The sequence below is a fragment of the Heloderma suspectum genome, chromosome 1, assembly GCF_057233095.1.
Source record: "Heloderma suspectum isolate Gila_16-S chromosome 1, 16-S_ref, whole genome shotgun sequence".
Classification (NCBI taxonomy): Eukaryota; Metazoa; Chordata; class Lepidosauria; order Squamata; family Helodermatidae; genus Heloderma; species Heloderma suspectum.
Window position 1 is genome coordinate 383,575,346 of NC_139458.1, and position 24,399 is coordinate 383,599,744.

Sequence of the window (24,399 nt, forward strand, 5' to 3'; positions counted from 1 at the left end):
AATTTGAAATCCAAAACATCTGGAGGACACCAGGTTGTGGGAGGCTGTCTTATGCTATACAATTTTAAAAAGTAAGAGGCACTCAGGCATAACAAGTTGTGGTAAGTCTTCAACTTGCAAACTCTCTCCTTCCTGTTTTACACCTTTTGAGGAGGAAACAGAAAGCTTTCACTTCTGATTTTAAACTAACCAGAGTTCCTAGTGACATCTGAAGTCAGGGAACTATGATTTGTTTAGACCAGGAGTTGGCAGAAGGTAAATCTCCAGATGAGCCTCCAGACACTGGAGGCATTCAACAAGACAAAGCTGGACAGCCATCCGTCAGGGATGCTCTGACTTGGATTCCTGCACTGAGCAGCGGGTTGGACTCGATGGCCTTGTAGGCCCCTTCCAACCCTATTCTATGATTCTGTGATATGATGGGGACTTCAACTCCCAGAAGCCCCTGCCAGCATGGCCATTGTTCAAGAATGCTGGGAGTTGAAGTCCAAAACATCTGAAGATCTACTTTCTGCTCATTCTTGGTTTAGATTATAGTTTAAGAACAGGCCAGGGTGAGAAACCATCGTTTCAGTTAACTAAAATGTGGCTGGGACATGCTTTGAATGATCACAAGGAAGAGCTATTAGCTATTGTCCTTACTATGGAAACACTTAGGAAGGACTTATGTTCACTTTATTATTTAATGCAACAACTGTTTTTGAAACTTAAAACCTTTATATGAGTTCTAAATATTAAAGAAGGCAATGCTGCTGCTGGAGTATTGTCTGTGACAGTATAAGAGTTAGTTTTGGCTCTTGTTTGTATTAGTCATGGAAAAAGACTCTTTAAAAGGAAGTTATTAATAAAGGAAAGTGTGTGTATCATACAAAAATGTAGAATTATCCATAATACATTATTGTCATAGATTCAAGGAAAATTAATTTATTCAGTAAGCAGATATAAGTCTATGAAACTAGGACAATTAAAGGTTTGTAGCAAACAGTAAATATTGAAGCTATAATAACTGCAATAATGTCTCTTACTGATATGGAGGATAATGGCAGGAATGTAGTCATTCATCCTTTATGCTTTCAAATTAATTATATGAAAATATAATACAAAAGGCTGCCAGTTTCCATGTGTATATGTATCACCTAACATTCATTTTAGTGAAATATTATTGTTATAATGGCTGTGATACTTTCCTGCGGCCTTCACCAACCTGGTCCCCTCCAGATGTGTTGGACTGCAAGTCCCATCATTTCCAGCCAGCATTGGCCATTGGCTATGCTGTCTGGAAGGGATAGGAGTTGTACGCCACCACATCTGGAGAACACCAGGTTGGGGAAGGCTGCTTTCCTGGTTAATTTTTTTGGAAAAAATTCAAGGAAGGGTGATCCTATAATCCTATTATGGCAGGTGGTTGATACCAGGGCTAATGCTGGCGTCATAGCATACTCGCAATCCTATGCTCAGCCAGCAGTACCTCAGTAGCTATAGAAACAAAAGCGAATGTCCCACAGCATCCCTGACAAAGCAGCCAGCACTTAACAATTACAACATTGCGCACCGACAACACCCTCACATTACTCAGGCATGGAAGGTACCAATCACTGCATGATGATGATGACTGAACAACCACCTCATGACACCCAACCCAGTAATCACACATCGTCAGCACACAACCAGGCAGCCAAAAAAAAAGACAACAGCACACTTTCCCTACACAATAGGGAAAGGGTAGTACATGCCCTGGTCTCCTCTCGTTTAGACTACTGTAATGCGCTCTACGTGGGGTTACCCTTGAAGACGGTTCGGAAGCTGCAGCTGGTACAGAACGCGGCGGCTCGCCTGATTAAAGGCAGCCGCCGGCGAGATCACATCACTCCAGTGCTGAAGGAGTTGCACTGGTTACCAGTTGTTTTCCGGGCCAAATTCAAGGTGTTGGTTTTGACCTTTAAAACCCTATATGGTTCTGGCCCAGCCTATCTTAAGGAGCGCCTCCAGCAACACCAGACAGGCCGCTTAACAAGATCAGCCTCGGATGGCCTTCTCTCTGTCCCATCAGCCAGGACAGCTAGACTGGTGGGGACGTGGGAGAGGGCCTTTTCTGTGGTGGCCCCCACTCTGTGGAACTCCCTCCCTAGGGAACTCCGTCATGCCCCCTCTTTAATGAGCTTCCATCGTGCATTAAAAACGTGGTTGTTCAGGCAGGCATTTGGGGTGGGTTAGGGTATTTTAGAAAATGTTTTTATTGTAGAATTTTATTGTTTTAAACTGTTTTATTGTATGTTGTACATCGCCCAGAGTGGCTGGGTGACCAGCCAGATGGGCGATTAATAAATTTAATAATAATAATAATAAACAAGCTGCCATGGTGCTCTGAATGGAGAAACCAGAGGCTTCCCAGGAAAAGAGTGGGATGAGAACAATGCACTTCCACGCAGACAAATTCCATAACACTGCACTCAACACAGTTGTCTTGCTATCTGCGTGAAGGGAACCAACGTTTTGCAAGGGAGAGGGGTAGGGGCCACCTCCATGATGAAGAACCAAAGCTAGCAAGCTCAGCTGTAGTCTCCTAGCCCTGGTGTGGTGTGCAGAACCCACTCCCCTGCCCACCCCACCTCCCAATATGTGTGCCCTATCATCTACTGAGCAACTCACTGGTGGGGTGGCAGTTTCTTATTTATTTATACCCTGCCTTTCTACCAGAAAATGACACCCAACATGGCTTACAGAAACCATTAAAATGGATTAAAACAAAAAATAAAAACATGAACATTACAAAAAAATATTATTAAAACAGCACCTGTCAGGATTGATTCTGAGCACAGGGAGATAGTTAGGAGCTCAGATTCAGAAGAGGAGCAGCCAGAACTGGGGGAGGTTTTTTCACAGACCAGTTCAGATATGGATAGGCGTGCTTCTCAGGTTACTAGCTCCCAGATCACCAGGCATGAAACTTCATCCTTACCCCGCTCTGTGAGAAGCAGCGAGCAGGAGGAGGAGGAGCTTGAGGTCTCTGACCTAAGGGACACCAGGCGGAGATGCAGAGCTAAGAGGGAAATGTCAGGGGCAGAGCTTAGACCTTCAAACCAGTTAGCGATAGGCTATGCAGGGAAGCAGCAGGCAAGGGGTGGAACCTCCCTCTCTAAGTTAGCCTAGTCAGACAGCCGCCCTTTCAAACTTCGGGCAACTTTCGTTTATTCCTATTTGAATCCCCTGGAGGCATTCCTTTGTAGCCAGAGAGTCTTAGAGTATTTGCATCTGTAATGAGCCTGAGAATAATGCATTAAAGGCGAGGCTGAAGCCTCTCTATTTGTGTGTTGTGAGTGCTTGAGGAAGGAGGGGAGGCCAAGGGAACCCTGACAGCACCCAACCCAACAGACCCACTAACAAGCTAAAGGCCTTAAATAAAGCGGGCTTTGCCTGCCAGCAGAACAGCAGAGAGGGAGCGAACCTAGCCTACCTTAACTGCTAGCCATCATGAGAACAGAGAGACAACTGAAACAGTCAACTGAAACTTGTATTGGACAGCATCAGCTGTGGAGTTCTAATAGCATCACAGAGGAAACAGTGTCGCCAACCTCTTTGGTCTTGCTGTCTGCATGGTATTGTCCTTGTCTCTCTGTGTGTTGAATGGCTGCCTTGGTGCCCATGGGAGTGGGGACAAGAGAAACATTGGGATAGTGATAAATAATGGGTAGCAACTGCAATAAATGATTCCTATGACTAGGTGCTCATTTGTGATTGCAGAATAAGTAAAAATAGTGGGTAGAATTCAACATAATTCCTACTTAGAGTAAGCCCATTGAAATGAATGGGGCTTGTTAGTCATGGGTAACATAAGTCCCTTTCATTGGATCTACCCTAAGTAGGACAAGTTGAATTTCACCCAGCAAAAGGGTGCTATCACTGAAGTGTTCTGTCAAACATTGATAATCCTCATTCTTTGGTAACCTGTATTGGATGTTTTGTCTTTGCAGACTTGCATTTCTTTTTGTTATCTCTGATGGTTGTTTAAGCAAAATGTTCCCTTTCACCAAATTTCCACATCACCAAAGTCCCTGGTTGCATGTTCCTAGTTCTCTCGGTATGAGGACGGAGTGATAAAGCTCCATGCTGTGCATCTTGATATATGAGATCTGTGTTCTCTTGCTGGGGTTTATGTACCATTGCCTAGAAAGCATGCCGTCACTGGTTTCAGAGTTAGTAAGAATCCGACCCTCTCTTATGGCTGTGGGAGCAGGAGGACAGTTGCCTTATGCGCTCCACTGACTACACTGGGAGTAGGGATGACGGAGAATTCCGGCACGGATTTCAGTGAGGCCGAGTGCACTGGCATTCGGCCCCCCAAAATCCATGGCGGAACAGTCTGCCCCTCACACACCCCCGCGGATTCCCCCCGGGACGGCACTTACCTGGGGCGGATGCGGCAGATTTGGTGGCGGTGGCGGCTAGTCTCTTGGCCGGCCATTGCTATCCTTGCAGCCGTGGTAGGCTACGTAAGAATTTACATAGCCTATCACGGCTAACCCCTCCCCCAAAAAACCCAGCGTATGCAAATGGCGGTGGCTACGTTGGCCGCCATTTGCGTTCCCTATTTTTCGCCAATTTATCTTACGTAAATATTTACATAAGATAAAACGGCGAAAAAAAGGGGAACGTAAATAGCGTAGTGGGCACTATTTGCCTCCCTTTATTTTTCGCTGTTCTAGCCTACGTAACTATTTATGTAGGCTAGAACGGCAAAAAATAAAGGAACACAAATGGCGGCCGCCGTAGCCGCCGCCATTTGCGTACGCTGGGTTTTTTTTGGGGGGGGTGTTAGCCGTGATAGGCTACGTAAATTCTTACGTAGCCTACCACAGCTGCAAGGACGTAAGATAAATCAGCGAAAAATAGGGAACGCAAATGGTGGCCGCTGTAGCCACCGGCCCGCCATTTGCATACACTGGGGCTTTGGGGGGGGGGGGTTAGCCATGATAGGCTACGTAAATTCTTACGTAGCCTATCACAGCTGCCTGGCTGGACGCAAATGGTGGCCGCTACAGTGGCTGCCATTTGCGTCCGCAGCAGCCTGTCCGCAGCCGGAAATCCGGCTGCAGATGGCCCTGGCCGGCTGCTCCACGGCCTGGCCGCGGAGCGGAGCCGGCCGTCAAGGATTCCGGGGGGGGGAAGACTGGATCGCCTCCCCCCCATCCCCCCCCCCACGAAAGATTCCGCGAAAAGGTAAGTGAGTTTCGTACATCCCTAACTGGGAGTGTTTTAATTTAAGCCACCTCTTCAGCATGCACATTGTTACGTTGTTATCAAGGGTGGGACTGAGCAACCTTAGGTTTCTGACTAAAGCCCATTCCTCCCCCACTGCACCCCAGTTCTACCCCAGTTCTCATAAGGGTTATAGTGACAGTAGCTTTTCACCAGTGGAAGGGTGTTGCTACACCAGAGTAATTTTTTTATTCTGGCATCGTATTGCACCCCAGCTGGCATAGAAGGGAATCATTCTAAGTGAGATGTTACTTCTGTTTAGTCAGAGTGATCATTTAAAATCTGAAGAAATGTCTCAGATGCCACAAGATAATTGCATATACTTCTCTACAGAAACATAGTTTAATCCCCTTTAAGTATTTGCTGCAAGATTTCCAAATAAAAACTTTGTAGCCTATATATGGAAATACAATACTGAATATCTCCAAAAGAACACCTCACTTTTGAAAAATCAAACTAAATATATCAGGTGCTTAGGATTCCATTTGTGTTGTGCAATCCTAAACATGCTTATTCATACGTCCACCCTATTGGGTTCAGTGGAGTTTACTCCCCAGTAAAATGTTCTTAGGATTGCAGTCTTATTCTCTCTATCAAGAGAAACAAATACTTTGAAGAAGCTGCAAAGCACTAATACACATTTCTCCAAAGAGCTTAGAGGGTTTGTCTACAGAAACTACTACAAAACCTACCTGTGAACTGTATGAGTTTGCTCACTCTGTTAGTTGGTGGGGTAGAGACTGCTATTTCTTTGATATTCTAAAATTCAGACATGATAATATTAAGCATGACATTTCAGTTCTTCATAATAATAAAAGTGGTGGTTTTCATCCAGGGGGTGCAGCACTGGATCTAAAAGCTTGTCCTCCCAAACCATTCCGATGGATTCTTGATATGACATGGCTGAATCTAGTGGAACTGAGCAAACTACCACAATTTTCTGAAATTATGAACCAGGTGGGTTTATTGCCTTATTTTTTTATTCCATGTATTGTGGCCCAAAGTCATCACTGGATCCTCTTGTCTTAGACAGGTAATGAGACATGGTAATCAATCCCAATATTTTATAGTTTGCATCTCAATGACACATTATCTCCTTGCCTCATGATAAATGGACATACAAATAATAAAAAATGCTAACGTATTTCCCAGTTTATGAAACATACTCTGCCAGATAGAGTAATAAAAAACAGGCTTCACTGAAGTGTAACTTTCTTAAATTGTCATGAAATTCTTGAAAGGGGAGATTATGACTATTACTTTTGGTATATATATTTAGATCTGTCGTAATGAGAAGGGGTGGAAAAATTGGTTCGATAAGGATGCTCCAGAGGAAGAAGTTATTCCTGATGGGTACAATGATTCACTAGATACCTGTCGTAAACTTTTGCTTATCAGGTGAGGATTGTTAATAGTTTTGAAATTACTTGTGTTGCAATTAGTTTTTAGTTCTCTTCTAAGAGTGTTGTGTTTAGCAACTATGTTACATAATTTGTTCATGTAGTCTATGTAGTAATATTATTTTTACGTTCTTGAAATAATTATAAATAAATGGAAGTGACACTTAATTTGAGTCTCTTCGGTTATGTTTGATCCTAGGTCTTGGTGTCCAGATCGCACACTTTCTCAAGCCAGGAAGTACATTGCAGATTCATTGAATGAGAAATATACAGAGCCAGTCATTTTAAACTTAGAGAAAACTTGGGAGGAAAGTGATAGGCGAACACCTCTCATCTGTTTCTTATCAATGGGATCTGACCCAACTATCCAGATTGATGCATTGGCCAGGAAACTTAAACTGGGTATAACTATAATATTTTATTCTTAAAAACAAGAAATTAAAAAACCACTTTGCTAGATCTTTCTTTTCAATAACTTTTTAGTAAATCTCTTTCTAGTTCTACCTTCTGTAATAATGTCTTGAACTACATAAGGCTTGAATTGTATAAGACTATTTTGCTGGTTCTGCTTTTAGTCTTTCTAGTGTCATGTAAAATATTTAAAAATACAATATACAGATTTTAAAAGCCAATTCCATAAAAAAAAAACACTAACAGACAGTATATACAAGAACATATATCTAAAACAACTTCAAACAAGCAATCTCAAAGCAAGCAACCATAACCATACGCCATTCCAAGATCAATTAACACTTATCATATACTGCCAAATGCCTGGGAGAAGAGAAAGGTCTTAATCCAGCACCGAAAAGATAACAATGTTGGCACCAGGCGGGCCTCGTCGGGGAGATCATTCCATAATTTGGGGGCCACCACCGAGAAGGCCCTCTCCATTATCGCCATCTTCTGAGCTTCCCTCGGAATAGGCAGCCGGAGGAGGGCCTTAGATGTTGAGTGTAGTGTATGGGTAGTAGGGATGTACGAATCACTTACCTGTTCCAGTCAGGGCATCCGCTGGGGGGAGGGAGGCGCTCCGTCCCTCCCCCCGGAATCCTCGACGGGGGGGGAGGCGCTCCATCCCTCCCCCCAGGAATCCTCGACGGCCAGCTCTGCTCCGCGGGGATTCCACGGAGCCACCAGCCGGCTCCGCCAGCAGTCGGACATCCGGCCGCTGGCTAGCAGGGACGCAAATGGCGGCTGCTGTAGCCGCCGCCGTTTGCGTCCCTGTATTCAGCTGTGATAGGCTACGTAAAGACTTACATAGCCTATCACGTCTGGGTTATAAAAAAAAAAGCGTACGCAAATGGCGCCGCCATTTGTGTTCCTTATTTTTGGCCGTCTTAGTCTACGTAAATATTTACGTAGACTAAGACGGCGAAAATAAGGGGGAACGCAAATAGTGTAGCGGGTGCTATTTGCATTCCCCTTTATTTTCACCATCTTAGTCTACGTAAATATTTACTTAGACTAAGACGGCCAAAAATGAGGAATGCAAATGGCGGCGGCTGTAGCTGCTGCCATTTGCGTACGCATTTTTTTTTTAACCCAGACATGATAGGCTACTTAAGTCTTTACATAGCCTATCACATCTATGTAAAAAACCAAACAAACCAGAAGCGACCAGACTGCAAATGGCGGCGGTGGCAGCCGGTTGGAAGACCAGCTGCCGCTGCTGCTGGAGCCGCCACTGTCCGGAACATCCACCCCAGGTAAGTCTCGTCCAGGGGGGGATCCGTGGGGGTGGCAGGCCGTTCTGCCATGGATTTCGGGGGGCCAAATTCACTGGCATTTGGCCTCACCGAGATCCCTGGCGGAATTCTCTGACATCCCTAATGGGTAGGTTCGTATTGGGAGAGGTGCTCCATCAGATATTGTTGTCCCAAGCCGTGTAAGGCTTTATAGGTTAAAACCAGCACCTTGAATCAAGCTCGGAAACATACAGGCAGCCAGTGCAAGCAGGCCAGTGTCAGTCTTATATGTTTGGACCTTCTGGTCCCCGTTATCAATCTGGCTGCCGCATTTTGCATGAGCTGCAGCTTCTGAACCATCTTCAAAGGCAGTCCACGTAGAGTGCATTGCAGTAATCTAACTTGGAGATTACCAGATTATAGACAACTGAAGCCAGGTTATCCCTGTCCAGATAGGGGTGTAGCTGGGCCACCAACCAAAGTTGGTAGAAGGCACTCCACACCCCTGAGGCCACCTGAGTCTCACTTGACAAAGATGGCTCAAGGAAAACCCCCAAGCTACAAACCTCCTTCAGGGGGAGTGCAACCCCATCCAGAACAGGTTGAGCACCCTCCATCCGGTCAGAAGAACCACCCACCAAGTCTTGTTTGGATTGAGTTTCAGTTTATTAGCCCTCATCTAGTCCATGGTTGCAGCCAGGCATTGATTTAGCACATCCACAGCCTCACCTGAAGAAGATGAATAGGAGAAATAGAGGTGCGTGTTGTCAGCATAGTGATGACAACACACTCCAAAACTCTGGATGACCACACTCAATGGTTTCATGTAGATGTTAAATAGCATGGGGGACAAAACTGAAATACCAGTATATAGTGACTGAAATACCAATGAGTGAAATCCAGTGGTGTTGTCCACCAACAGAATGGTCACTCTTAATGGAATGGATTCCTCCTGAAGCCCTATGAGCTCCCCCAATATCTGCACTAGAAGGGCCTTTCTGAAGGAGAGCTGGAAGAAGTGCAGGGGGAGAGGGAGAGGAAGAGGAAGTCCCATTGCATGAGCAGAAATCCACTCCCATGATACTAGATTTCACCCAGTGCCTACAGTTCAAACAATTCCACTGCTATGCATCAGACGAACACACAATAAAGGCTGCGAATGTCTACTAAGTTTTATCCTGGAGGCAAAGCTATTTTGCTCTGCTCTCTCTGAACCTCTTACTCTCAGTTCAGGCTCCTGTAAGATTATATGGCTTTTGTGGCTCTGATGGGCCTGAAAGGATGCTGTACAAATGGTTGGTCATCAGTAGCATTTGCTCCCTGCCTTTGTGATGCACCGCAGTTTCCTTTCATAGAGAATGGTTGCATTGGAAGAGCACAGACAGCTACTGCTATAGTAATCATCAATGCACAATGTCACAGAAGATAACTTTTTTTAAAGGGTCAAATATTACCTCTGGACCTATTCCTTAACTAAGTTCTAATGGCATCCATAGAACTTCACACATGCAACAAATAAAAATATTAAATTAACTGTATTAAGATTAAAGTGCATGTATGTAATTGAGTCATAGCAAATGGAAGACAACACAAACAAGAATAAAATAAAAAGGATACATTCAGTAAAGTATTACAAAGGTATAACCCTGAAAATCTGATAAACAAAAGATGCACAGGATTCTTCAGTAATGACTAAATGGAATCCAAGAATGAAAAAACTGAATTAGCTAAGAAAATTCTTTTCACTCTTTAAAAAACTTGTTTGCTCCTGAGAAAGCCAATTTACGTAATCCTATTAGCATTTTGTCGTTTCATTTGTTGTAGAAAACAGAGCTATCTCTATGGGTCAGGGACAAGAAGTTCATGCACGTAAACTAATTCAGATGTCAATGGCACAGGTATGTTATACAGTCCTGACAAAATATTTTGCTAAAACTATTTACTGGTTTTTCCCTGCTCCATTTTTTTCTTGTCTTTTAGATTCTGCCCCCCCCCCCCGCAACTCATTCAGGTTTTGTTGTTGTTGTTCAGTTGTTAAGTCGTGTCCGACTCTTCGTGACCCCATGGACCATAGCACGCCAGGCCTTCCTGCCCTGCGCTCTCTCCTGGAGTGTGCTCAAGTTCATATTCATTGCATCGGTGATGCTATCTAGCCATCTCATCCTCTGCCGTCCCCTTTTCCTTTTGCCTTCAATCTTTCCCAGCATCGGGGTCGTATCTGCATGCAAAAATATATTGCATTTAAAAGAGAGCAGTTCTCTTAAAAGAGAGCAATTAAAAGAGAGCAGTCCTATACTCACTTACTTGAGAAAAGTCCCATTGAACTAACTGAGGCTTACTTCTGAATAGACATGTGTAGTTTGCACTTTTAAAAAATGTTTATTTTATTTACATTTATTTGGAAGCCCGGTTGATTTTAAGAAAGCTTACAACTATGGCTGGTATTCTATGCATCGGTGCTTGAAACTGAAAGTAATTTTTACTGGACTTTATCAATATGGCTTCTGAGTAATGTTTATAGGACTGGGATGATAGTGTGACTTTAAATAATCAAAAAGTAGAAGATACATTTGCTAAATCGGAGCTGAAGAAACGTTTCTCTGTTGATTCTTTAGAAAGGATTTGTTACTTTAGGCAACCTCCCATTGACCAAAACCTGCACAAATTGCCCTGCTATAATTTTTATAACTACCACAAGATGGCAGTACTACTTTACTTACTTACCTAGACTACCTAGTGCTTGCTTTTTCATTTTTATGCAACTCTGTATTTATTTTTGCTGACAAACCCAAAACACCAATATTGAGGAGGCATAGGAGAGGACATAGTACATGAAACTACTGTAAACTTCTATCAGCGGAATCATCATATACAGTTGTAGTTTTTAGTCAGTTGTGGTATGCTTGAAGTATGCAGATTGTTTAAGAGCTATTTTGGGGCACAGGGTGGCTGGGTATTACTTCAGAATTGCCATCTAGGCCTGGACTTCATGGAAGAACTTTTGGAAACGCTGCTTACTGCTGATATTCCTGATGAGAGCTTCCGAGTTTGGATAACCACGGAACCACATGATAAGTTTCCAATTACTTTGCTGCAGGTTAGTTAGATCTCATATATTCAAGGGAATTTAGATAAACTGGTAAATAAAATGTGTGGTAAAAATGTGTGGTAAAAAGTTGAGAAGGAAAAATATTACTTGCTTTGAAACTGAAACTACTGAAAAATGTAAAGACTCATCATCAGTCACGTGAGAGACATTGGGTTCTGGCTGATCCAACAAGACAGATAATCTCCTGCTTTTCTATCCTGCTCTTGTATGTAGGGCTTCCAGTGGTCTTTCCAGATCAGCTTGCTGACCAGAGGCTTTTCTGCATGAGGCTTTTAACCTGCCACTTTACCGAGGCTTCTGCGTCTGGATTCTTTGTGGGATTAAGATTGGCTCCTTTACACATGTTTTTTTCCACTGTTTTTCTCTGCCTTTCTATACGTTCCATTACACAACCACTAGGTGGTGCTGTGGTATAGCAGAACTGAGCAAATACACCAGAGTTTCATGCCCCCATTCACAGAAATGCCAGATTTCCTTGTTAGAACTCCCCCCCGCTATAAGGGTTGCGAAGAACAGTGTCGTGTAAAGCACCCACAAACTGCCATGAGTGAAAAATCACGACTGCACAAGCAATGTCTCATGTAGAAAGGCTCCAGATCTATACCAGCTTACCTCCAGCAATGCTACAGTGCCTGGTCTTCCCAGACTTTTCACTGGACCCCCTCAGTGCTGAACTAGCTGTTGAAGGGCATCACTCTTTTGGTAGCAGTTTATGGATCACTGCTATCTTGGGCTAACAATAGAGATGTTAGGTTTGGGGTTTGTGAATTCATTCTTAGTGGGATCAGACAAGCAATGGAATAAGGACTTGGATCCAGAGTAGCCCTTCTGTGAACAGAATAGCTACTTTAGTTTGCAGAAGGGCTGGAAATCCAGCAGAGGCTGCTGCTTAATGGAAAAGGGAGGCAATTTTTGCCAATTTCCCCTTCACTTGCAGCCCCCTCCACCACCTCCAACACTGTCTGGAGGGTCCTCCAACCCTTTGGAGCTGTTTGAAGGGCAGATTTTTCACGAGTGGGAGGTTCCATGAGCAAGACTCCACTTACAGAATCCATGGATCCAAGACTATGTGTTTTTTTTTTTTAAAAGAAGCAGGGGGGACTCAAACCTGCCATGAAGGCATGTTCCTCAGTTCTGAGTTTGCAGGATCAGGATGTGTTTCTCACTGATTAGGGAAAGGCACACTGTCCAGGACTCAGGGTGTCATCACATGGGGCTTTTATCCTGTGATTTGAGATTGGTCAGTCACGGAAGTTTGCGGGTCCTGTACAAGACGTCAACCTCCAGTGCCTTGTCCTTTCCAAGCAATTTTGCTGGTTAATTTGAAACAGAAATAAACTGGTAATAAACAGATGCATTCAAGATGAAGCTGGACAGTCACTTGTCAGGGATGCTTTGACTTGGATTCCTGCATTGAACAGGGGGTTGGACTCGATGGTCTTGTAGGCCCCTTCCAACCCTACTATTCGATGATTCTATGAGATCCATTTCCACTTTTTCCATGAAAAAAAAAATGCGATAAGAAGAGCTAGTCTACAACACCATCTTGTGGCTGCATCAATGAAACACATAGAACTCCCGGATAAAGGGAGAAACAGGAGGGAGGAGGGGGAAGGAGGAAGGTGGGGAAATGGAGCATGTCATGATCCTGTGAAGGAAACGGAGGCAGAAAGTCCTGGTAAAGTCACGGGATTTCTGCATCATCTTATGACACCCCCAGTCTTGGAAATGAAAACAGATTTGAGAGCTGAGTCTTGGTAAATATGGGCACAAATGAAGTCCCGGAATGGGACAGGAGGGAGTTGAATCATGGGAAAGTTTTGATGTTGGAAAAAGGAATAAGAATAGGTAGAAGGACATTTTGCAGAATTTTTGTTTTTTATAACTATTGAAGATTGAGGTTGGGATGACAAAGATTGGGAGGATGAGGGGTGGGGTTTAATGTTATAAAAGTATCCTGAGTCTATTAGGTTGTTTAAACCATAAATAGTCAAGAATGAGTGGGAGAGAGAGAGCAAGTGTGCTGGTTCCCACCAGCCCACTCCCACTGAGCTAAACACCCAGTGGATGCTCTGTCCCTGGGTTGTTGATCATGACATCCAAACTCAGAATTCTGGGTTGTTGGGGGAGCGACAACCTAGAGTCGTAACTTAAGAACAAACCATGGGTTACAATTCCATGTTGTCTCTCCTTCAACAACCCAGAATACCTAGCTTGGCCATCCCTGGATTATTTAGCTCTGCCTGGTTACAGCAGGAGCAATCAGGCAGTGGGAAGCAATGCGCTCACTCATTCCCACTCATTCACAACTATCCATAGTTTAAACAACCCATGGGTAGTCTGTGATGTAAGAACTGGGTCTATGAGACAATAAATGTGTTAAAATACATGGAGCATATGTTTAAACAAATCCTATGGGACTGTGGCAGCATTGTCTTGATGTTCAGTCGCATGACCATCATTTCAACATTGTACACCAGAATCAAAGTCCTGTCTTTTGTTGCGTTTGTGTAATTGTTGATACAACAGCATTTCTCTGCATTGAACTTCAGCTTTAAAAACTGTATGATTTTTTTGGATCAAATGAGATAAATTCCTTTCTCCTTGTCAGTCTTCAATAAAGTTCACAAATGAACCACCGCAAGGTGTCCGAGCAGGTTTGAAAAGAACATTTTCTGGTATAAACCAAGACTTGCTTGATGTCAGCAATATGCCTATGTGGAAACCTCTTCTTTATACAGTAGCTTTCCTGCACTCCACTGTTCAGGTATTACAGACAGATTGTGCATTTCACTTTGTGCCTAATAGAATCCTCCTGCTGGGATGTATGAAAAATAACTCTTGTTACTTATTGTAACAAACAAGCATAATACTTTTAATGTAGGATAAAGGCCTTACATTGAACATTAATCTTTCTGTTTCAAATGTTTCAATATTTGGCCTCAAAGTTTTAGCAATAACCTATAAGTTTTACTCCTTCTAGTAATACTAGTAGCTCTGTTTCTTCATTGTTCCACGTTTATATTATGACAAACCACAGCTACTTACTGTAACACAAAAAACAATGCTGGAAAAATACATAGTTCCACATAAGCAAGAAAATTAGTAAACTAAGGAAAGACAATAATTCAACTTTGTATTACAACATCAACAATTCAAATGTCTCAGAGCCCCTCTGCTGCAGTCTGAATGGGACTTGGAATGGGCACACTATACCAGCCTTCTCCATCCTGGTACCCTCAGATATATTTGGAGGTTTGGATATATGGGAGTTGTATTCCAGCACATCTGGAGGTCACCAGGTTGGGGAAGGCTGTACTGTACCATTCCTAGTTTCAAAGATACATTGAATCTTGGGATCCTTCCTTCTATTCCTTCATGTGTTAGAGCCACAGAAGATGCACACATACACACCACCTTGCATAATTCATTCAAATTTATTTATTTATTTATTTATTCATTATTAACATTTATATACTGACTTATCTGCCAAAAAGCCATCAAGGTGGTGTGCAATGATTTTTAACAATAAAACCTTAAAACAATAAAAACAAAAACAGTAAAACAGTTAAAAGATTAAAACTACAAATTTTGAAAGACCAAATTGAAAAGATGTGTCTTTACACCCTTTCTAAACATAACAAGGATGCGGACCAATTGTAGTTATTAAGGGAGCACACCCCATAGTTTGGAGGCAACATAGGAGAAAGCCCTTTCACACATGCCTGACAAACAGGCCTCTATAGGTAATGGTGCCCTCAAAAGGGCCTTCTGAAGATCTTAATATTCAGGCAGGTTCATAGCAAGACAGGTGGTCCCTTAGTTAGCCAGGTCAAGCCGTTTAGGGTTTTAAAGGTTAAATCCAACACTTTGAATTGTGCCTGGAAAGCAACTGGCAACTAGTGCAGGTCCTTCAGGACAGGTTTAATATGGTTCCGATACCATGGACTAGTTAGTGCTGCATTTTGCACAAATTGACACTTCCAGAAGCCCTTCCTGGCTAGCCCCACATAGAGCACATTGTAATAATTTAAATGTGATGTAACCAAGGCACTGATAACTGTTGCCAAGTCAGAGCGATTCGGGAAGGGTCACATTTGGCACACCAAGTATAATTGTGCAAATGCACTTCTTGCCATCGCTGCCACTGGCATCTTGAAGATCCAGGGACAGCGTAGGATAAAGGAACACTCCCAAAGTAGAACCTGATCTTTCAAGGGGAGCGCAACCCCTTGCAGAATAGGTTGGATTCCAATCACCGAGTCAGGCTTTCTGCTGACCAACACCACCTCTGTCTTGTCTGGATTTAACCTTAGCTTGCTCACCTTCATCCAGGCCATTATCGAACCCAGGCAATGTTCAAGGATTTTAACTGCTTCCTTGGTGTTAGATGACAAAGAACAATAGAGCTGGGTGTCATCAGCATATTGATGGCACCTTACTCCAAATGACCTCTCCTAGCGGTTTCATGGAAATATTAAACAACATGGGGGACAAGATAGAATCTGTGGGATACCACAGGTCAATGGCCAAGGAGTCAAACAGTAACCCTCCAGCACCACCTTCTGGACAGAAAGGACTGGAACCACTGCAAAACAGCACCTGCAAGGCTCAGCTCCACCAGGCAGTAGAGAAAGGTACCATGATCAAGAGTATCAAAAGCCACCAAGAAGTCCAAGAGAACTAATAGGATTGCATTTCCCCCATTGAGACCCCAGCATAGGTCTTCCATTAAGGTGACCAGAGCAGTCTCAAAGTCAAGAAACATTTGTCCATTATCAATATTCTATCAATTTTAATGGTTAAATCTACATTAAAATATTTTAGCAGAACATAGTTTTAATTTGAAATATCAATATGTTGTTAAACACAATGCCTTGATTAGTGACAAAGCAACATTAATAAATACATCTAAATAAATAATACTATGTTTTACCTATTTTCTTTATTAAGGAAAGACGCAAATTTGGTCCTTTGGGCTGGAATATTCCCTACGAATTCAACTCAGCAGACTTCACAGCCAGTGTTCAGTTTATACAGAATCATTTGGATGAATGTGATATTAAGAAAGTGGGTATCCATATGTCATATTGTTATATCTTTTGTGTATGTAGAGGTGATGGTGAAGACCAGTGTATTCAAGATGAGATACAAGTTTCAGGGGCTCATAATGCTCACCTCAAAAAAAAGAGGCATACTGTAACACCTTCAAAATCTTCACTGGCTCAGATTAAAATCCTAGCCAGAGAGTAATTCCCAGTTTATCTCCTTCCCACCCACCCAACCCCCAGTCTCCGGAATTACAGCTTTGTGTGACCAGGAGAGGTCCTGTGAAGCATTTCCAGCCAAGTCTCCCCTGACAGTGTGAAGCGGTCATCTATAGAAGGCTAAAGTGAAGGGGAGAGCAAGGGCTGGGTAGGGGAATGAGGTCAAATATGGATTGGCTTGGAAATGAGCTGAGCCATTTCCTGATTTGGGGGAAATGGCTTGCCTTATTTTCTAGCCATGGATCACCCACCTACCTAGGAAGCTGCCTTGTACTGAGCCAGACCATTGGTCCATCTAGCTCAGTATTGTTGACACTGACTGGCAGCAGCGGCTCTCCGAGGTTTCAGGCCAGATTCTTTCCAGCCCTACCTGGAGATGCCGGAGATCGAACCTGGGACCTTCTGCATGCCAAGCAGGTGCTCTGCCACTGAGCTTTTTGTATGGCTGCTTTGCATTCTGAAAAATTACCTGACTCCAGGAGTGTTCATCAATTTGCGCTTGAGCCAAGCTGAGATAGCCTTAACTCTTGTCTGAAACTGGCAGGTTTTTAAATAATTGAATATGTGTGTGATCCTGCATGAAAACATGTGTAAAGTGTTCTAAAAGATGAATATATTGGGCAACTGATACGTTACAAGGAGGAAACTGGTATTGCAATGGCATTCGCCAGCCAATGAGTAGTAGTTCTACTCCTTTGTAGACCAGAGCTGGACTGGGAGATTGCATTTCATAAACACATTTATACCCTTCAAAATGCACACCCATTTGGGGTAATGGGGGGGCATTCAAAAAGATGCCAGAGTACACATGAGGGGAAGAAGGAATGCATCCCCATTATCTCAGCAACCAGGCCAACACTTCCTCCTGTACCGTGCTGCACTGTGACATTGAAACCATTTTGGCAATGAAAAACAGGGAACGTTGGCCCAGATGAATTCACATCAGGATACACATTGAAATATGCAGGTGAGTGCATATATTTCTACCCCCACTACATTGTTCTCAGTAGGATTTGCATTCCTGCACAACTAGAGTTAGTTCAAGGGCTCCGAGTGAGAGCAGCACAGCAACATTTGCTGTCACTGACATCCCCATATAGTCAAATCTTATTGGCTTCATGAAGTTCCCTATGTGATCCCTAATTAGCTCAGGTTACATAGCAAAAGAGAAAGATGAAACCCTGTAAATCTAAGTCTCGTTCACTTCAGTGGGTCTACTCTGCATGGGATTAACATTGGATACAATCCACACTAAGAAGGAAGGCTTCTTGAATGAATGTGAGAAATTTAGAAAATCATCTCTTCACTAATCATTTTCAGCTATCTGGGGTGATCAAAAGCTAGTTAACAATAGATTTTCACAATCTTAGGTCATTTTCTCACAAATTAAACAAAATTTAATTATTTTTATTTGCTTTCCATTTGGGAGGGATTTCTTAGCACAGCATTTCCTAGAGCAGCTCAGTTATCTTTGAGGTTTACAGTTTAGATCTTTGGGGCGATAGGACAGAGTAACAGAGGCCATAAATGGTCTCTGAGCACAGTAGGCACCACTGCAAGCAAATAGATATGGATTATGACTAAATACTTGGATTTTTAAGATTTACTTTGTCTCTAGGGAATATCTTGGAGCACAGTCCGATACATGATTGGAGAAGTACAGTATGGAGGCAGGGTCACTGATGATTACGATAAGCGTCTTCTTAATTGCTTTGCAAGGGTAAGAAAATGTAATAAAAACGGTTCTTAACATAAGTAGACAGGCTTCTACTGATGAATGGTTAACTTTCAGTTGAACTAAACTATAGAATGTGGTTAAAATATATTAACATTATATTAGGACAACCACAGCCAGAAGTGTATAATCTGGTAAGTTAGAGTTCTTAAATTTAGGACTTCGTGTTTCTTCTAAAATCTATTTACTTACTTACTTACTTACAATATTTATAACATCCACATCAAACATCTCGGAGTGGCGAACAGCAAGATAAAAGAATAAAACCCCATAATTAAAACAATTAAAACATTTTAAAATAACAGATTATTTTAAAATCAACATATTAAAGCCAGGTTATGGGTGGACTGGTGAATATATCGTATTGCCATTACTATATTTTTTAAAAGAAGGAGGGTTTTAGCTGCTTATATAATGAACTAATGGCTCATGCACTTGATGAATAGAATTTAAGGTGTTGATGTATATTGGTGGGAAAACTCCAGCTACCACAGAATAGCTACTGTCTTTCATCCTTTTCAGATCCCAAGAATCTAGTTCCTTATCAGCATGCTACATTTATTAAAGTAATCTGTGGATGGTTACCTTGTTAAATTTTTCTACTTTGCACAGGTCTGGTTCAGTGAGAAGATGTTTGAGAGCACTTTCTGTTTTTACACTGGATATAAAATCCCAGTGTGCAAAGCTCTGGATCAGTATCATGAGTACATTTCAACTCTCCCTGCCATGGATAGCCCAGAAGTCTTTGGTCTTCATCCTAATGCAGATATTACGTAAGTAGGTCTAGTAAAGATGAAATCCTTCCATTGTTGTTGTTTTTTAAGTTCCATACTATTTTGAATATTCTGAGTAATAAAGTATATTTTACTGGAAGTTTCCAGTATTTATATGAACCCAAACATTTATGGAAGCCTTCCTTGACTTTTTCAAGATTGAGACTGCAGTCCTGTGCACAGTTACCTAGAGGTAAGCCCCACTGGAAAGATTCTAACTTGAAAGTATAATTTTCAAAATATGATTATACTGTTAACAAGAGAAACTTTGCTTAATGCTCTAGCTTTATTTCAGTAGCACTTTTGGTCCCATCCATTTGTACCAAATGGTTTAATTGACATTTTTACAAGCTGAAATTTGATTAAACAGATTGCAAAAACTGGATATTATTTTGTTAGTTCTCATGAAGCTCTTCAAATTTAATGATGGAATTTCAATCTTACCTGATAACCAATTCCATTTTAAATGTTATCTTTCACTGAGTCACTTTTTCACCCTTCAATACATAGCAGGTTGTTTATTATTTTCTGCTTCAAATACTGCAGTCAAATACTGCTTCAAATACTACAGAAGATAATCAACTATCGTTATATTTTATTTGTTTTTCTGTAGTTCCTGTGATTCTCTTATGAATTATGTTATTTGCAAGATGTTCATACTTAGCATTTCTAAGATTGTTAAAAACTGATCAAATGTTTAATTTCTGTTGTTAACAAGCTTTAAACAGTTCATTCTCAACTGTAATATTTACCCACATGTTTCAAAAGTTTTGCTATACATAAAATATTTGCATATTTTCCAGCCCTCAGATTCAAGGGCAGAGTCTGTTTCTCATATTACCTTTGAAAGACAGGACTGCATTCTCAGGGGGAGTGCCCCTATCTGAAAATCCACTCATAGAGAGAGAGATTTATTATAGCTTTGACATTTTGCATTACCTTACAATACATATTATCATTTTGACATTTCACTGTTATCCAGGCATAAGTATGCCTTCTGCAGTTATACCCACGTCTTTTGAAAGTAATATGAGAAGGAGCCCTATGCTGTAAAAGTCGTTGCACTCATTGAAGTAGTATAAGCTGCCCATGTTGCAGTATGCTGACTGCTGGTCTCATGAATCCCTGAACCTGGGGGGCTTCTGCAAAGCAGTAGTTTGTGGATTACACAGTACCTACTGCTACATTGCTTGGAATGCTAGAAAACTTTCAACCCATCAGATGTATTTGTTTGGGTTTTTTATATTGCTTTATGCATGAGGACGATCACCCACTGTGCGCATCACATCTAGGCTACTCATCGTTGTTTAGAAAACAATGCCTTTAGAAGAAGCTAAGTGGCATTTTAGGTATATTGAGTGGTTAGCATGTTATTGCTCTGGGAATGTACAGAAGTGTTAGATTTTTTCCCCACATCTCCTTTCTTTACCCTGTTATTAGGCTTTAAAGTTTTAAATCCAAAAATTGTATCATTTGAAAAATCATTTGGAGCAGTAACATCTCCCTGAAGTTCCCTACTTCTGCCTGTTTTCAAAGTGATGCTCAATTTGTATACCGTGCACATGTCTATTATCTGCAGATTTTGAAAAACACTTGCCTGGAAATAATGAACTACCATCAAGAACAATGAAACAGTTGAGGACCTGAGACACTCAGAAACTTGGAAATTATGTTTTAAATCAGGGATGGCCAACTTACATATCCTGTGGGGACACTGTGTTTTCCAGACACTAACTCAGAGACCAGCACTATCCAGTCTGCTCATGAATAGTCAGGCTCTGTAATAAACTCGTATCACCTAGCAATAAAACTTCATGGGTATGCAGATGGTGAACTGGGCAGTAGGAGACCATGAGTGTGTGTGAAAGAGAGAAATTAAGTGCTTCCTTAAAAGATCCCTAAAAGAGACGGATTGGCAGTGATTCTTTGCCATTCCCATTCCAGAATGTGCATGATCAATACGGGAACATTTATATGAAATAGACATGGAGATTCATTGGTCACATTCAAGCATGCACACTAAGCTATAGCTTAAATTAAAAGAAACCTTAAAAAAAACCCTGGGAAGCTGGTATGCTCTGAAGCGCCAGCCTCTTGCAGCATCTTTATTTCTATGAATGCCTCTAGGGCCCAAAGACATTCTTAGCTAATAAAAAGAATGGTGGCTGGCTGTTGCCCACTGCTTCATTTTGAAGTGTGCCTCCCAAAAAGGGAAAAGAGTAAACTGGGATGGGGGTGTGGGTGGCAGGAACCATCCTGTGGCCCTAGAGGGGAAATTTCTCACACAGTTTGTTGTGAGAAACAGGTTCTGTTGCTAGAGATGCCAAGAAAAAGTAAAGAAAAATAGCCTATTTCCTCTGGAAAGAGTTGCATCAGTTCACTTTCTAAAAATTAAACTAATATTCTGCAGCACCTTTGGATATTTTCCTCTTATTTTTTCAGCAAAATCTAATTGTAGGCGCATATAGCGTTCAGAAGAGGCACACATCCTGGACATTCCATTGTGGTCGTCCGCTAAGCTTGGATGTTCTAGTCCTTTATTCAGTGGATATTCAGTGTGCACCCTTCATCAGACAATGTATTGTTCTCATAAGTTCTGAACTATTGCATATTATTTAAAATTCCTCTCAGGTATCAAAGTAACACAGCAGCAGACGTCCTGAATACCATTACCAATATTCAACCAAAGGAAAGTGGAGGTGGAGTAGGAGAAACTCGAGAAGCCATTGTGTATCGATTAGCTGAAGATATGCTTGAGAAACTGCCTCCTGATTATGTACCCCATGAGGTGACTCTTCTAAATTTTGTATGAGAGTTACAGACATGAAAATACTAACATGGTGGCAGACTCTGGGGACAACTGCAGCTTCTGAGTGGTTCGAAAACCTGCACATGCGAGTATCAAGATTCAAGAATACTGAATAGGTGGAAATGGCACTTACCTGCTTCTAGGCATATGCTCAGTGGATGTAGTAGTAGTAGTAGTAGTAGTAGTAGTAGTAAAAAAAAAACCAACACCAGTGGCTGGTGACACTAAGGGAAAAGGAAGCTGCAAACAAAAAGCAGGAAGCCATGATGGAGGGACACATTTTAGAGCTTTACCGAACTAGAAGTGTCAGGCTTTGTTGCTTTAGAGAGGAATGGGTAGGTGCTGAGCTGATATAAGCTACACCTAGGAAAAGCTAGTAGGTATGGAGCACATTAATGTATAACAATTTAAACAAACATTTATCTCTGGGGATCACCAGCATGGTGCCCATGGGCACCAGTGTGCCTGTAGACACGTCCCTTGGTGCCCACCAGGCTCTCTACCCCTCCTGAATTTTCTTTTATTTCTCAATATTATTTTCACTGAGAGCCTGGCATGCTGCAAGGTGCTTCCCTCCAGCACCATCTTTACTTGGGTTCAAAGTAGTGGTTTTAAATTTTGGAGATGAGACCACCACCTCTGCCTTGAACTTACGTCCTTAGACAAATTAAAAAAAAAAGGTAAAGGTGTCCCCAGCCAGTCGTGTCCGACTCCAGGAGGTGGTGCTCATCTCCATTTCTAAGCAGAAGAGCCAGCGCTGTCCGAAGATGCTTCCGTGGTCATGTGGCCGACATGACTGAACACCGAGGTGCACGGAATGCTGTTACCTTTCCTGCCGAAGCGGTACCTGTTTATCTACTTGCAATGTCTTGCTTTCGAACTGCTAGGTTGGCAGGAGCTGGGACTGAAGACAGGAGCTCACTCCATCACGCGGCACTCGGGTCTCGAACTGCTGTCCTGCCAACCTTCCGGCCTGCAGTTCAATGTCTTAACCACTAAGCCACATCTCACCAGTTTTCCTTCTGAGAAATAAGTGTTTTGTGACCATCATGACAGCCATACTGTTAGAGCACCAATGTCACTCTCTAAGTTCCAAATGTGCCAACCAACCCAAACAAGTTGGGGGGTGGGGGCTGATTTATATAATGCTATTTGCCCTCACTCTGAATGAAATGTTTTGTCCTGTTCTACAACCCTCTCTCCCCATCAGACATCAAAACTGGGGTAGGGGATTTTGTAGGGGAGTAAGTTTGTGAAATGCACCAATCCTGCTTCAGCTTAGCCATAAATATTCTGTTATAAGGAATCCTTTGGTGCAGCATAAAGGGAGAATTAAAGCCTCTTTATGATGTTAGAATAGGAATTTGGCTGGATGTGTATCTAATGGCTGTACCTTAAGGAAAAATTATTAGCTAATGAATTACCAATGAGAATGGCTCTCTTGATTCCATATATCACATCAAAGGTCATGTGCATCCCCAGATTATAATAACTTCAAACAACTGTGTGTATTAGTGAATAATTTTCTCTTTTTAATAGTCAAGATGCTACAAACACTGGCACATCTGTGCTGCCATTTAAAAATCCAATGGGTTCTTCAAGGGCAATAAAAAAAACCAAGTTATAAGATTCATCCAGAAGAAATATGAAAGAATAATGCTGATGTTAAATTGTAATTCCTCCTTCCTAAAAAAAACACACACATAAAAGATTTATTAAATGAAATACATCCAATACTACTCTACTTCACATAGTTGCAGTACTTATTTCTCAAAGTTTAATGGGTACATTCATTGTCCACAATGAAGAGCTTACAAATCTTAAGTAAAACATAAGAATACAATAATTGCATTCTCTTCCACTAACTAGATAGTCATTCCCCTTGTATATCTGTGCTTAGATGATCATAAAGTCTACTGATTTAGGTTGCAATCCATTGAGTGCTGCTCCCAGGCAGCCTCCATTGAAATTAATCATGCCTGTATGGAACTCTTTCATGAACTTTACTTACTATTGGCTTTTTTGCCCCTCTTATGAATACTACAGCGTTCTCAAATAAGATGCATTAGATCCTGCAATGGTTTTAATACATCACTTGACTAGTTTCTGTATTTAATTGCTAATTTACTTTACAATAATTTACTGACTTTACTCTTACAATTTCCCACCATATGCATACTTTTAGATAAATGCAGAAATTTACATCTTTGCTTTGAAGGGTTGTCGTAGCACCATGTCAGTACCTCAGTCCTAGACACATTTACTTGGAAGTTTAATTGATTTCAGTGGAAGCTGTTCTTCATTGAGTGTGCTTGGTCTATATTCATCCTATATATGCTAATTTTTGTGATGGCTGAACTGG

General features: G+C 41.8%; 1 protein-coding gene across 1 annotated transcript in view; it reads left to right on the plus strand.

The window, feature by feature from the left end:
* Window positions 1–24,399, plus strand: part of DNAH8 (dynein axonemal heavy chain 8) — a 197,386-nt gene that overhangs the window by 167,689 nt on the left and 5,298 nt on the right. Inside the window, exons 79-88 of the mRNA XM_084832480.1 lie at window positions 6,092–6,213; window positions 6,536–6,654; window positions 6,856–7,058; window positions 10,169–10,242; window positions 11,289–11,441; window positions 14,065–14,220; window positions 16,407–16,523; window positions 18,339–18,440; window positions 19,068–19,228; window positions 21,860–22,016. Of these exons, the coding sequence (XP_084688606.1) occupies window positions 6,092–6,213; window positions 6,536–6,654; window positions 6,856–7,058; window positions 10,169–10,242; window positions 11,289–11,441; window positions 14,065–14,220; window positions 16,407–16,523; window positions 18,339–18,440; window positions 19,068–19,228; window positions 21,860–22,016 (1,364 nt within the window). The remainder of the gene's footprint in view (window positions 1–6,091; window positions 6,214–6,535; window positions 6,655–6,855; window positions 7,059–10,168; window positions 10,243–11,288; window positions 11,442–14,064; window positions 14,221–16,406; window positions 16,524–18,338; window positions 18,441–19,067; window positions 19,229–21,859; window positions 22,017–24,399) is intronic.